This window comes from Triturus cristatus, chromosome 5_2, assembly GCF_964204655.1.
Source record: "Triturus cristatus chromosome 5_2, aTriCri1.1, whole genome shotgun sequence".
Taxonomy (NCBI): domain Eukaryota; kingdom Metazoa; phylum Chordata; class Amphibia; order Caudata; family Salamandridae; genus Triturus; species Triturus cristatus.
This window is the reverse complement of record NC_140588.1, coordinates 44384665-44399250: the sequence shown is the minus strand read 5'-3', so window position 1 is coordinate 44399250 and position 14586 is coordinate 44384665. Positions and strand designations below refer to the sequence as shown.

Here is a 14586-nt window from a genome sequence, read left to right as displayed (position 1 = left end):
ACCATGCCGCAAAGGCAAGGAGAAACTCACGTGACCAGCGGAACAGGCACCCAGGAAGCCAGCACAGCCCAGCAGGACCAGCAACCAGGAACCTGGAGAATCCAGGAAGCCCCGCATCCCGACTCAACGAAGTCCCACGGAGGTCCAGCAGCGCCCCCAAAGCCCAGCAGAGGAGGACACCACAGGACAACAGCAACTAGAAGCAGGTAAGTGCCCGGCACCTACCCCAGCGTCCCCGTCAGGTCCACTGACAGGAAACAAAACAGGATGTGCTTTTGGTTGGCTGGTTTCTTATAGCCCCTGACGGGAGGGTGGGTGGAGCCTACAAAAGCGTTTCCTGTTTTGTTTCCTGTCTTGTGGAATACCTCATTAGTAATGACTGGGTCGAGGACGAGGGACGTAGAGGTAATGAAGACTCACCTCCTTAAAAACACTGCAGCACAATGCATCAACCGCCCACATCCCATCCTTCTCTCCCATAACTCGTTCACTTTAACGTTGAACATTTTGGCTAAGTTTGCACTATAGAAATAGCATATACATACATTCTCCATATTAAACAGGAATAAAGGGAAAAAAGAACTGTTCAGCATCCTACACATGGAGGTCATGTCCTTGAAGTAAAAAAATAAATGTAAAAGAAAATTATCTATTGCATATAATTATATGAAAATACTACAGGTCTTCCTAGAAGGCAGGTGTACTTCAGACATCAATAGAAACTATCTGTACTTCTAATGTACCTCCCAGAAAAATGTGCTTCTTCTTAGTGCAAAGAAAAAGCACTATTGTCTTTCACTTACTGTAACCAGATAACATTGTTTAATCACACAAGGATGACTAAAAAACTAAACAAAGGACAAACAATGGAAAGAAAAAAGAGCTGACAAAATGTTGGCCCACTAGCTCTGACACTCGAGTGCACTTCTTTTTAGACAGATGTGCATGTGTGGTGTTATTACAGTGCAAGAGCGCCAATGGCTGAAGGGGCAGACCCATTGCTCCATGATGTATGCTCTGATGAGTGGTAGGAAAATGTAAATGACTATTGAACAAAGTAATAGATGAAGAGAGCAGGCCTAGGGTCCTCTCTTTGTATATGTGTGTGTTTGTATTTTTTCTAAGGCTGCCTCAAAAATTGATTTTGATTTGAGCAGCTATACAATATAATTCGGATGAAAATCCATTAAAATTACAGGTGATCTTTCAGGGGCCGTGCCTCTGTTAACTTTGACATATTTTAGTTTGTTAGCCTTCAAGACATTACGGGACGACATTACGTGATAGACATACATACGAGAGGTACAGACTTCGCCCTACAAGAAGGCAACCAAAACCCTGTTATTATAATGAAGGTATCCTCCTTGCAAGCTAATTGTTGTTCTTTATTTATGTGGAGTGTGATCAGTTATTTTTCTGAGTTTGACATTTCAATGTATTTTCATTTGTGTCTTTGAATACCAGCGGGTTGATTGTTTCTAATTTGGGAGGTGTTCCTGATGGAGAACACTGAAGGGGATGAGGCTGTCATGGAGGAGCCCCCCACTGAAACTGCTGAGGAAGACGCCGTCCCACATGCGACTGTCGAAGAAGATGCCTTCCCCTCTGCAATTGCCGAGGAAGACCTTTCAGAAGGTGATGGTGGGGACAGAGATAGAACATCTGCAAAAGCCAGCCGTGGAATCCCGCTCTCCCCACCTCTGATCTCTTTAAATAAAGGTAAGGGGTTGCATTTGTTACCCTTTCACACGCTTGCTAGGTTAACATGATTTTCATGTGGCAAACGCGCCACCTGAACGTTTCTGAAAGCATTGTCTTCAAAACTTCCATTTGATTTCTGTCTATCCTTAGTCCGTCTTTTATCAACCATGCTGGGTGTGATGTATATGGCCTTTGCTAAGGATAACAGAAAAGTGATTGGTGGATTGTTTGTATTGATCTCAGCTACTCATCATTACATTGGGCCAAAATCTAGTCTAGCCTTTTATCTCACCATGCCACCCCAGGCAAGAACTAGTCATATGCAAATCAGTCTTGGTACTGCTCCAATTGGAGCAGTCCATCATGAACGGCCACGCAAGCGCCTTCCAAGCGGATGCACAAGCAACCATAGGCCTGTTCGGGCCTCATCAGTAGAGTGTAGCTTGAGTCCTATGGCATAGTGAGCATGGGACACATATATGGGGATATATCCATCGCATGTTGGGCGTTGAACGGAAGAAAACAAAGTATATCGCTAAGGCCTCATTCTTTTCTGGGAAAGATACTTTTTTCATAGTATATCAAAATAATTACTTTCATTGCATATTTTTATGGTGCCGCCTCTTATGCTTGAAGCTGTCACAGCCTGTCACCGTAGCAGTGGCAGAGCAATAGTGCAGTGAGCCCTAAAGGAAGCAAGGAAGAGGGGCTCTTGGTTGGTAATAAATGGCAGCCACAATTGGGCTGGTAGGAATCCTCATATCCTTGGGACCCGATGCTACTGCCATTCCCCTGCACACCAGCCTAGTGTAGCGAGCAATGGATCATTTAAGAAGCATTATCGTACAGGAGTCAGGTCCTCAGGAGTTGTCAGGGTGCATAAGAGGAGAAAGCAGAAGGAGCACAGTGAGAGCAATGTGGTCCATACAGGAACTTATGATACACAACAGGATGCTTAAGAGTCATTGCATGCAAGCAATTGTGCCCATGAAGGTCACACAAGAAATGCAGGTGCCAATCCTCAGGGCAATCTTAAAGGTAGATTATAAAAGAAGATATGTACAAAGTAAATGCAGGAGAGGCAGAGACAGTTACATGTGTGGCAGCACAGGGTGTTAGACTCAGGGATGAAATGAGAGTGGGTGATGTACTGGTAAGAAACCAAGTTTGTGCAGGTGTCCAGATTATGGCGCCATGGCATCACACGAGAATAAAAGCCTGTGGGGCCACCATGGGAAGGACACGAGGCCTGAGCATTTGGTGTTAGCTATGTTGGAGCGATCGGAAGGGGATGAACAGTAGTGCAGGGTCAACAAGTTAGGTCAGACGAGTGGTCGAGGAGAGTGGTGAATCAAGGGATGTGACATCACGCATTGACTTCCTGAGTCATTTAAACCTTATTGTCTTGTATGTAGCTCATTTGACCACATAGAGCCGTCATCTTCCTAATCCAGGGCCCTCTGAAACAAGACATGATCCTACTTCTGAAAGCAATACCTGTGCTTTGTAAAACCTTGGCACTGAGTGGCACATCTCTCAGTATTCGGGTTAACATAAAAATCACGACATGTATTTCTCTAAAATGATGAACTCTTAAATGACATAAGTAACTAACCATTCACTGATGTGAGATACCAAATGTTGCATATGAGAAGTACTTCGGGAAGAGCTGAAAATGTGACACAGCAGTTTTATACATCCAGCATTAGTTTACTCCTTTTCCAGAGGTACAGTTTGCATACCGTGGAATATATTAATGTTGCTGTATTGTGTGAACGTAGGTGCAGCACGAGTGAGAGCAGACAGTAAACTGCTGTACTGTCATATCGTCACTCAGTGTACCATGTGACCATTGTGAATGATGGTGCACATCCAGTGGTTCTGTGACCTCGTGCGTGCGTGATTGACCTGATGACGTATGTTTCACTTGTCGCCAGGTCAATATCTAATTATGATTCCTCCCTTAGTGTACCCACCACTCTTGGGAGCTGATGTTACTGGCACCGTTCACGACTCGTCATGTTGTGTTATGTCCAGAGTAACTCGGCACAATTATTTAGTTAGAACATATTCGGATTCCTATTTCCTGACCTTTTCTTTGGAAATATGCACCATGTTTTAATTAATGTCTAATTTAATGTTTTTAATATGTAGTGTCTGCCTTATGAGTCAAAATGTGGTCGTGCCTGCAAGGGGACTAAACAGATTCTTGGGGAGGTCCTGGGGTTTATGTCTTTCCCTAATCCCAGTGATGCTTTCCAAAAAGGTCCAACCATTTTCAATTTCCGAGGCAAGAAAAATGTGCTTCGTGTTTGACAAAAAGCTGTTCTCTGAGATGAGACACAGATAAGTAGTCACCACAGTTGTACTGACGCTAAATCTGTAAAAGCGTTTACCCCCCCCCCCCCCAAATAACAGTCAACGAGTCTGAGAAGCTCGCTGAAAGGGGAAAATGTTCAACAATATGATAAAGAGAGCCACATACTCTTGATCCCTAATGCTGCCAAAACAGGACACCTCCAAATATGGCGCGTGATGAATGCCAGTAATTGTAGTGTTGGTTGCATCCTCCATCATGAATCCTAATTCTCTTGATGAGTTGCTCTTGTCTGCCCCAGGAAGTACCCCCGGGGAGCCCATGGCTGTCCCGGTGGAAGCCTGCGCTTGAGCATGTCTTTTGAGACCTCTCTTAACTGACTTTATTCACATGTTCTCTATGCATAGTCAGAAGGTCCAGCATCCTCCTGCTGTCTAGTGAAAAACATTGAAGAGTCTCACCTCGTACAGCACCTATACACCAGTTCATAAAGGCATAACTAGACTGTTGTGCCAAAGGAACCCAACAGATGCGTAAATACTGTAAATGACGCATGCATTCATAATTTCTGCTTTCACAGTCACTACCACTGACCCACTTTGTAAAGGGCACCTATATTTTTGATTAGAAAACTGAAGCCCGTCTTTTCACATTCAACTCAATTTTTGTCGCCCATCCTATTGGATTAGACTGAAAATCACATTCTTCAGAGCCTACCTGTTGCTAATGGTAGACAATACTTTTCAGCCCATGAGCATTTAGTATTGTTGCTGGCAACAAAAAGTGTTTTTCATTAGGGTTGCTGGCTTCTGCCTCAGCATAATTGCAGGGTGCTTTTATGTTTTCTTACTTAAGGGCTTAGTCACTGTCTCCTTTCTAATCTTCATTATCATTTGCCCTTTAGTTTGTTCCTTATTCTGCAAATATTCTTGTCATAAGGATTCACTGCCTCTCTCTGTGCTAGGCCTCAGTCAACTGGCTTCACTAATAATGGATAAAACCTTTATGTTTACTGTTGCTACATTATTCCAGAATTCATTCTGGCTCAGAAGAAATGTTCTACAATTCAGCGGCGGCTCCTCCTCAATGGCAGAAGAGCGTCGCCCCACTGCCTGGCTCAGAGCCAGCAAATAAAAAATACAATGATGTTCTAGCATCGTTTTATTTTTCATTTGCAGGCTCTGAGCCATCGCTGTAGGGAGTGGCGGGGCCAAAGCATGGGAAGAGGAATTAGGGGTGCTATGTGCACTTCCAAAGTGCGAATATGTGTTTGGCCGGCCGTATCAGGCCGGCCAAACACACATTCTCACTTAGGTTTCTCCAGCCTGGCTGCATTAAACAGCCGGGCTGGAGAAACCCCACAGACTCCCTGGTCTGAGCGGAGCGTCTTTCCAGCCCGCTCAGGCCAATCCCTGCGCTGCTCTCATAGCATGAGAGCAGCATAAGCATTGGATGGGAGTCTGTCCCAGGGTCTGCTGGAACCTGGAAGAGGACAAGAGGCCCGATGCGGGAGGCAGCCGGCGGCATCAGGTACGTTTTTGTGTATGTATATATATATATTCACTGAAAAAACCATGGGTTTCACACACGTTATAGTTAGGAATTAGCATTTAAAAAACCTTAGAAATTCAATGAAAAAACCAAAGGTTTCACACATGTTATAGTTAGCTGGACATTTCACTCGTAAAAAACCAATGAAATTCCCCCGTTATAGTTAGTTCAGCTAACTATAACTCGCGCGCCCGCAATGCACTGCTGATGACGTCACATATTACATCACTCATGACATGGTCAGTGACATCACTCATGACATCACTGATGACATCTCAAATGACATCACTGATGACATCACTCATGACATCATCCAGTGAATGTGTGTTTTTCTGAAAATTACATATGTTTTATATATGTATATCTCAAGGTCGATGGAAGAATAAATGGATATATAAGTGTCTAAATGGATGATTTGTTTTTGAAAAATTGATTGTGTAACTGACTGATTAAGTGTATCATAGTGAATACATGGCTTACTGAGTAATGTTTAAATATGTAAATATCTGTATCAGTCTCTCACTTTGTGTATAAGTGGCTGCATGGGTTGGTGAGTAGCTACATGGGTGTCTATATAGGTTATTAGTTTTTTTTTTGAGTATCAGTCTGAGTGTCTGCATGGTTCGGTGGGGGGTATTACGTAGTGCATAGGTGCATGAATGAGTGACTCACTCTTTGTATGTGTTGAAGACAGCATGTGTGCAGGACTGTATGGGTGGATGAGTGTGTGTATGGGTGTGTTAGTGAGTGAATGACTGTCTCAATAGTGTCTTTATGAGTAACTACATATCTTTTAAACTAGTATATGAGACTATTGGTGTATATAAGTGAGTATATGTGAGAGTGAGAGATTGAAAGAGTTCCTGTATTAATAAGTATGTGTTTCTATAAGTATTGTTTAAAAGACTAAGTATGTGTAAGTTTCCTTAGAAGTAAGTGTGGTGGTGGTGTGTGTATAACTGTATATGCAAGTAAATGTATGTTTGATTCTTTATTAGCATGAGTGACTATGTGTGTGAGTAACTCTATGGATGAGTGGCATTGTGTGACAGGATGTATAGGTGTATGAGTACATATGATGAGTGAGTACATGTATGAGTGACTGTATAGGACTGTTGGTGAATGAGTGGATGTGTATGTGGATCTTAGAATTACTGAAGAGGTTGTTGTAACTGGTATTGGTATGTCCATTGTTTTGAACATTTTTGTCTCTATTTTTGAACGTGTGTATCAAAGGTTATATTAGGGTGAGAGGAGGTCTGCCACTCTATCACAAGGATGATGTCATCAGTGATGTCATCAGTGATGTCATTTGAGATGTCATCAGTGATGTCATGAGTGATGTCACTGACCATGTCATGAGTGATGTAATATGTGACGTCATCAGCAGTGCATTGCGGGCGCGCGAGTTGTAGTTAGCTGAACTAACTCTAACGGGGGAATTTCATTGGTTTTTTACGAGTGAAATGTCCAGCTAACTATAACATGTGTGAAACCTTTGGTTTTTTCATTGAATTTCTAAGGTTTTTTAAATGCTAATTCCTAACTATAACGTGTGTGAAACCCATGGTTTTTTCAGTGAATTTGCAAGGTTTTTTAAATGCTAATTCTTTTATTTATCGTTTTTTTTTTTTTTTTTTTTTTTTTTTCTGCAATGTTTTTTACATATTTTTATTTTAAATGTATATCTTCTTTAAAGACTATGGTTAAATTTTAAAAATTCTACAATATATTTTTTATTTTCACCTTTTTTTTAAACTAAACAGGTAAGATATAGTAGTATAACATAGTGAATCTTTTTTTCCCTTTTCTTTTTTTTAAATATTTTTTTAACGTGCGCGTACGGTAAGCGCACGTCTTGCTTTTAGTACGTTAGATTTCTACGCTGTTTGCGTTCAGTTACGCAATTTGCGTAGGCGTGCGTCACGCGCATGCGGCGCATAACGCGTACGCTGCACGCGCATGTTACGCGGAAGTGAAGGGGCGTGCCTGTTTTGCGCATGCGCGTGTCTTTTTTACGCGCATGCGTACTTTTACCGTAAGCGCTCCGTAAGCGCACCGTAAGCGTAACGTACGCGCACGTTGGGTCATGTGATCAAGAAACAACACTTTTGATTGGTTTTTACTACTTTCAGTTCTAGAACTCTCCTACACCACACCCATTCCCCTCATTTCTGCTTGTGATCCCTTAGGAGAAGGAGCTGAGTTGTCTTTGTGATACGATGGCAGAACAGCAGACCTCTTCTGAGAGTGAGGCTAGCAGCACTACCATCAGGCAGAGAAGGAGGAAACAAAAGAGCTCTTTCATATGGGAGTATTTTTCTTTTCCAGAGGGCAAGAAAAAGGTAAATGCACCTTTAGTGACTTGTAAGCTTTGTGACCGTGTACTTTCAAGAGGGAATCCTAACAAGAAGTATTCCTTCGGGAATCACACTATGTTAAGACACCTTCATGATGTACACGGTAGGACATATGCTCGACATACTGGAGGAAACCCTTCAGTAAGTCAACCAAGCACATCCACAGCAGCTCAGCCTAGTCCATCATCTGCAGGGCCGAGTCCATCTTCGGCAGGTCAGCTGAGCCCTTCATCTGTGGGGGGAGCATCTCCTTTTTCTGGTCCTCTGGAAACTAACCCTCGGTTTGCGAGGGTTACAATGCGGTGCGCCACTTGTTATGGTCTAATTGCTCATAGGGAGACCAGTGTTGCCCTAGTTAACAATAAAATAGACCAGCACATTTGTCCTACCGACTAATATTCCCATTCTTTCTTTCCTCTGTCCCTGTTCGAACACAACGGCTCTTTTAAGAGCCAACCTTACCTATCAACTTTTTTTTATATATTTTTTTAAACTTTTTTTTGTTTTTTTTTTACCGTACGCGTACGGTACGCGTAATTTATTTTTATTTTTTTTAAAAACCCACTAAAAATCAATTACCACATTACAAGGTCCTTGAGAGATTACAATGAAAAACTGAAAATGTGATTGTGGAGAAGTGGAAAAAAGGGACCATGAAATTTCTGACTTACCATACCCACTCAAAAAATTATTTATTTATTAAAATTTAATTTTAATTGCTAGAAAAATGGTTCAAGTTTTCGAAAATTTTCTTTCTCAATCTGAAAAAAAAGAAAAAAGTATTAATATTTAATAAAACATTTTATAATACAGTACACATATTTACATATTTTCCAAAAACAATTTTTTGCCTTTTTTTTGCTGTTTTCAGAATATATTGCATTTCACTATAAATCGTGAAAGCAATTGCATTCATCACTTAACAGCGGGCAAAAAAAAAATAACAATCTCAAAGATTGTTTAAAAAAAGCCCAGAATCTCTTCTCAGTTAAACATAACATTATCGAAATGCAAAATATTATTCTTTAAAAATATCATCTAATAACAAAAACTATTTCTAAAAAATACCGTCTGACAATTTTCTTACAGAAGCATAATCTCAAAAATAATATATCTCAAATAAATCCACAATACATCTAGTTTCCTTTCCTTTAGGCCAAATGTTATTTTTTGAAATTATTTTTTGAATAAATTTCCAACGAAAATCCAATAAAAAAACAAAATGTAAATTGTACAGATGTTACCGATTCTCTCTAAAATTTTGATTTCCGAAAGATTAATTAGGATTTAATTAAGTCCACAATACAATTGGATACCTTTCCTTTAGGCCAAATGGTAATTTTAAAAATCTTTTTTGATTAAATTTCCAACGGTAATCCAATAAAATACAAAAATTTAAATTGTACAGATGTTACCGATTCTCTCTAAAAGGTTGTTTTCCGAAACATTAATTAAGAATTATATAAGTCCACAATACAATTGGTTACCTTTCCTTTAGGCCAAATGGTAATTTTAAAAATCTTTAAATTTGAAAATTCCAATGGTAATCCAATAAAATGGTAAAATTGTTTTGTACAGATGTTGCCAATTCTCTCTAAAATTTAGGTTTCAGGAAGATTAGATAGGAATTTGCTAAATCAAATGGCAAACGTTGCTTAAAAACCAATTGACAATCATTACACATTGTCCAGCCTTTTTTGCATTTTAGATAAACTGTGTAATGACCAGAAGTTACAGTAGGTCCATCATGGAAAATTATTGCAACTGTTACAAACGTTTTTCCTGAAATTGATAATTGCTGTCCTGTAAACTTCTTTATTAAAGTATCCAATTTTGAACCATCAGCTCTACATCGTTGCATCATTAAAATTACATACTGTCCGTATTCCTTTAAAATTAACGTTGAAAACATGTCAGATTTACACTCACCGCATTCCATGCTATGATTAGCATCTTTAACTAATTTAGCAAAAGTGACTGTTTTACTCTCTGGCAATGTTAAATAAATAAACCTTTCAGAATCAACATTAGAGCCACATGTATTGAAACAGTTTTCACAACTATGTTCCCATTTATAAGAGAGACTAAACAAATTTTCAATGTGTACACCTTCTTCTTCCAGTACCTGAAGAAAATACAACAAGAATTCCTGTGCGTCTTGCTGTACATTTTGAGAAAACTGTGTACATCCTGAACATACATCTAAAAGTTTTCTAATTTCAGTAGCACTTTCTATTTGAGTTTTATCATTACTCAGCTTTTGAAAAAGGAGACTCAACTCAGAACAGAATCTTTTTCTCTGATTTACTATGATCTGCTCTTGCAAACTTTCCAGATAAAATGCAACATTCAGCACTACATTAGCGTAGCAGTTGACACCAGAGCTATTTTCAAAATGACATCCTACAACCTCTTCTTCATTTTCCTTTTTCTTTTTGCTTGCAATTACATCACTCCTCTTTTTTTTCCTCCTCTCTCCATCCTCATTACAGATATTCTCATTTCTCCTTTTACGAGAAACTACACGTTTCTCTAACACAGGATACTGACCTAAATGAGGAGCATAGGTTCTTCTTAATCTATTATACTCCTTTACAAAATTTGTATCAGCACTACTTTTGAGTCATCAAAGTCTATCATGAATAAACCAGATAATGTTTTCACTCGTGACAAAGCTACATAAGCCATACCTTCTTTGAACACAGTTGAACCAATGTTCACAAATGCACAATCTACAGTCAATCCTTGAGACTTGTGAATAGTTACAGCATATGCTAGAGAAAACGGAAACTGTTTCCTTTGTACATATAAGTCTTTCACAAGCATGAAACGAACTATACAATGACAAATGTCTATAACTTCTTCTATCTGATCAAATTTTATTTTTAAACATTCAATTCCATCTTTTTTCTGATAATTAATAAAACCCACAACTCTTCCCATACCTCCATTAACTAAACCTTTTTCAACATCCAAATTTCTCCTTAAAAATACTCTACAGTTCAAGCAAACATATAGATTTTTTTCTAATCCAGCAGTTTTGGAAATGTTCTTCTCTAGTGAATCCAATTTATTTTTCAGTTTGCCTGTTAATGTGATAGTAATTCTTCCATCCTGAATTTTGTCCACTGCTTCCAATTTCCTGATATCTTCCTTTTCCAATTTCAAAAGCTCCTCATTGAATATTGAGCATTCACGTAGAGTTGGCATTAAGCAGATGACACTTTTCTTTTCTGCAATGTTCTTGTATATCTTCTCTGCAACTATTTCTTCCTTTGGAAATAAATTATGTAGCAACCGACTCTGTAATGCTTTTGTGCCAGCTTCAGTGAGTAGTCCAATTCTGATATCTTTCAGAATACTTCCATATTCTTCATCGTTTGCTTGCCTCATATTAGTAGTAAGTTCCTTGTACTCAAAGAAGGACCAAATATTTGCATTACCGATGCTTCCCAATGACTTTTTTGTGTCTTCATTTGTCACAGTATTAAACACTGGTTGTCCTTTAACTGGAGTAAGCTGTAGAAGATCCCCAAAAACTATGACATGTTTTCCACCAAATAACACGTCATAGTCTGTCCTTAGAATTTGCTGCATTCTTAAATGCACAAAGGCAAGCATTAAGTTTGATACCATGCTCACCTCATCAATAATGAGAACTTGCATCTTCTTCAATACTCTTGAAACTTCCAAACATGCATCTCCAGTTAGCTTGTGGTATTGTATTTTGTTCTCATGCTCCACTGGTAACATTAGCAAACGATGTAAGGTGATTCCTTTTATGTTATATGCTGCTAACCCAGTTGGAGCAGTAACCACACAAGACAAAGTAGAATCCGTTTTTTGCTGTAGGTAGCTTCTGATGACGTTTATTAGGAAACTTTTTCCAGTTCCAGCTTGTCCGCTTACATACATCCTGATTGGATGAAATGATGTGCATGAGCACTCTTTTTTTTCATGTAGTAATCCGTGATCAATTTTGTTTCTGATCTCTTCATAAATTTGTTGCTGCTCTTCATTCAGTTGTCTTTCCAAATTTGGTAAGTCTATAAATTCTTCTTGAGCTTGATTCATAGCCGTTTCCACTTCATTCATGGCTATTGCAGCTTCATTTTCAACGATTGGTTGTCCTAGGGGATCTTGACTGAGTGTTCCTGAACTTTGGCTGTCTTGAGAACTGTCTCTAGCTACTTCAGCTGCAATTGTAGTTTCCTGTTCAATTTCTTCATTTAACATTTGCACATAAGTTGTGAATGTACTGCATTGTATGCTGTCTTTGCAAGCATTAAATGAATCTTCATAGCTTTGAAATTCTCCCAGTAGTTCGTCCTCTGTACGCCATGGTTTAAACAGCTGTAAAAGAGCCAAGTAGTAAAATTCCTTTTTGTCAGTAGTGTCGCAACTCAGCTTCCTGTGATTTATCAAACTTCCTTTTGTTTGCTTCACCAAACATCCTTCCTCACCAATGACTTTATATTTTCCATTGTTGATGTCTTCTGCGGCTTTCCGTGAATAAATGTAGTTCTGCAGCACTTCATAGAGACACATGTTCTCCAGATGATGACTTCTCTTGGGATAATATGTGTCCAACATGTTTGATTTCAAAATATCTGTACTTTCTGGGTCATTCTCGGCCAAATATTCAATTTCTCCAACAGATTTCAGTACCCGATTTCTCATTGCTGCAAGGCCTAAACTTGCCCAAATTATTCTTCTTGATTTCGAGTAGAGACTTGCAGAAGATAACCTGAACATTCGTAGGATCCAATTTCTCAATGCGCTAACATCTTTAAACTGAAACTGTACAGCTTCTTACTGACAGTCTTCTCGTGACAAATCTCTTCCCACATTTCCTTCAATTCAGTTTTTTCAGATTTAGTAATGTAAGACGTTACATATCGAGCAACAGCAATGGAATTGTCAGCTACATACTGTATATCCATGTTAGCATTCCACATGGATAAAATGACTGGGTTGTAGTCATTTATATTTTTTGATTCTTCTTTTCTTTTAAGGTTGTAGGTATTCTTAGGTGATTTTCTTTTAATAGTATGTCTCACAGATGACATAAAACTGTTTACTCTTCCATTTGAAAGAACAGGTATAGGAAAACCAAATCGACATTTAGTGTAGTATTTATCTTTGCTCTTGTATTTCCGTCAACAGTATTTTCCACACCGATGACTTTGGAAACATAAAACTTGCTCCTTTAACTTTTTCTCTTCTGTGCTTTTTGGTATAGCACATGTTGCATATTCTTCAATGAAAGATAACACTGCTTCATCAGTATCTGTTCCAAACTTTGGGGCATCCTTGATCCACAACAGCATATGAATATGAGGAGCACCTCTTGCCTGGTACTCTTTTCTCCAAAAGAAATCCTCTACTTCTCCAAGAGGTGGATTTTTTTTATTGCAGATGAAGGACATCATAGCCTCAAATCTATGATTGAAATATCTGCAAACATTAACCGGATCCAATGAGCACAGTTCTCCTGCTGTCTTGTATTCGATGTTTTTAATGTTTGAATTTGCCTCTCGTAGAAAATCCAGTAAATCATCCCAAGCGTACTCAGCACAGCTTAGAGTAAGGAACCATGTTGGTGTTCCTAAATTTCGTAACATGCATTTTAATTCACCATGGCGTCGGTACCAATATTCATTTGTCCCACGCTGACAAGCCATCAGATTGATCAGTTGTGTTTCCAAATGATCATCTCGGTGCTGCACTTTCTCCATAAAATCCTTAGCAGACACATTTTGTAAATGTACTCCACTTTTTAAAATGTGATTTACTGCATATGATAATGCAGACAAGTCGCTTTCAAATAAAAGATGGAATAAATAAGGAATAATTTGTCGAAATCTTGGATCTTCTGCATATAGTCTTGAAGTCCGATACTCAGAAGCTGGAATCTGTTCTGGACGTTCATCATATCGTCCTCCTTTTCCTGTAGGAAACAGCTGGGGAAAACATCGAGCTTCCAAGCTCTCCTCCCATACACTCACAGGAGTTCCTTTTGCTTTCTTCATCTGAAACAGATCAATATTGTCTCCCATAACTTCTTTTGAATGAAGAGGATGTATGCTAAAATGTTCATAAACTTCTTCTTCCTTTGACTTGTCCACTTTTTCAATTTGTCCAGTTGGTGTTTCTGTGTCTTCTTGTAAATCTTCTTCTTCTTCTATATAAATTGATTCATACCATTTGTTATTCCTTTTCAAATACAAATTTGCTCTTTGTACTTTCCGTACATCTACCAGCTCCTGCCAAATCTTCTTATTCTTTGTAGGTACACCATTAACCAGAATAACTAATGGTTCAGTTTCCAAAGTATCTGCATTAATAGTTTCCATTTCTTTTTTCAAATCCAAGGGCAAATACACCACTCTTCCTTTTAAACCTCTCAGTAAATCTGAAGGAGGTAATTTACCAGTTTTTGGCTCCATACGCACTATGGTCTGGAACGGATATACACATTGAATAAGTATAGACTCATATGTATTTAATTCAGAAAGTTCGGCAGGAATAGCATCCAATTCTAAATTATTATGTATAGCTCTGGTCGGCATTCTATTTTCTTCTAACTTGTTGTAACAGTATTTACAAATACGCTGATCTTCACCCAATGCAAAACAATTTTCAAGAAATATATAT

At 38.9% G+C, this 14586-nt stretch overlaps 1 protein-coding gene across 1 annotated transcript in view; it reads left to right on the top strand.

Annotated features, from left to right (window-relative positions):
- The first annotated feature begins 1469 nt into the window (after positions 1–1469).
- The window catches only part of LOC146822633 (dynein axonemal heavy chain 5-like), a 971002-nt gene continuing 957885 nt past the window's right edge, over positions 1470–14586 (top strand). The window contains exon 1 of the mRNA XM_085606815.1: positions 1470–1719. Coding sequence (XP_085462941.1) covers positions 1500–1719 — 220 coding nt within the window. The 5' untranslated portion in view covers positions 1470–1499. The remainder of the gene's footprint in view (positions 1720–14586) is intronic.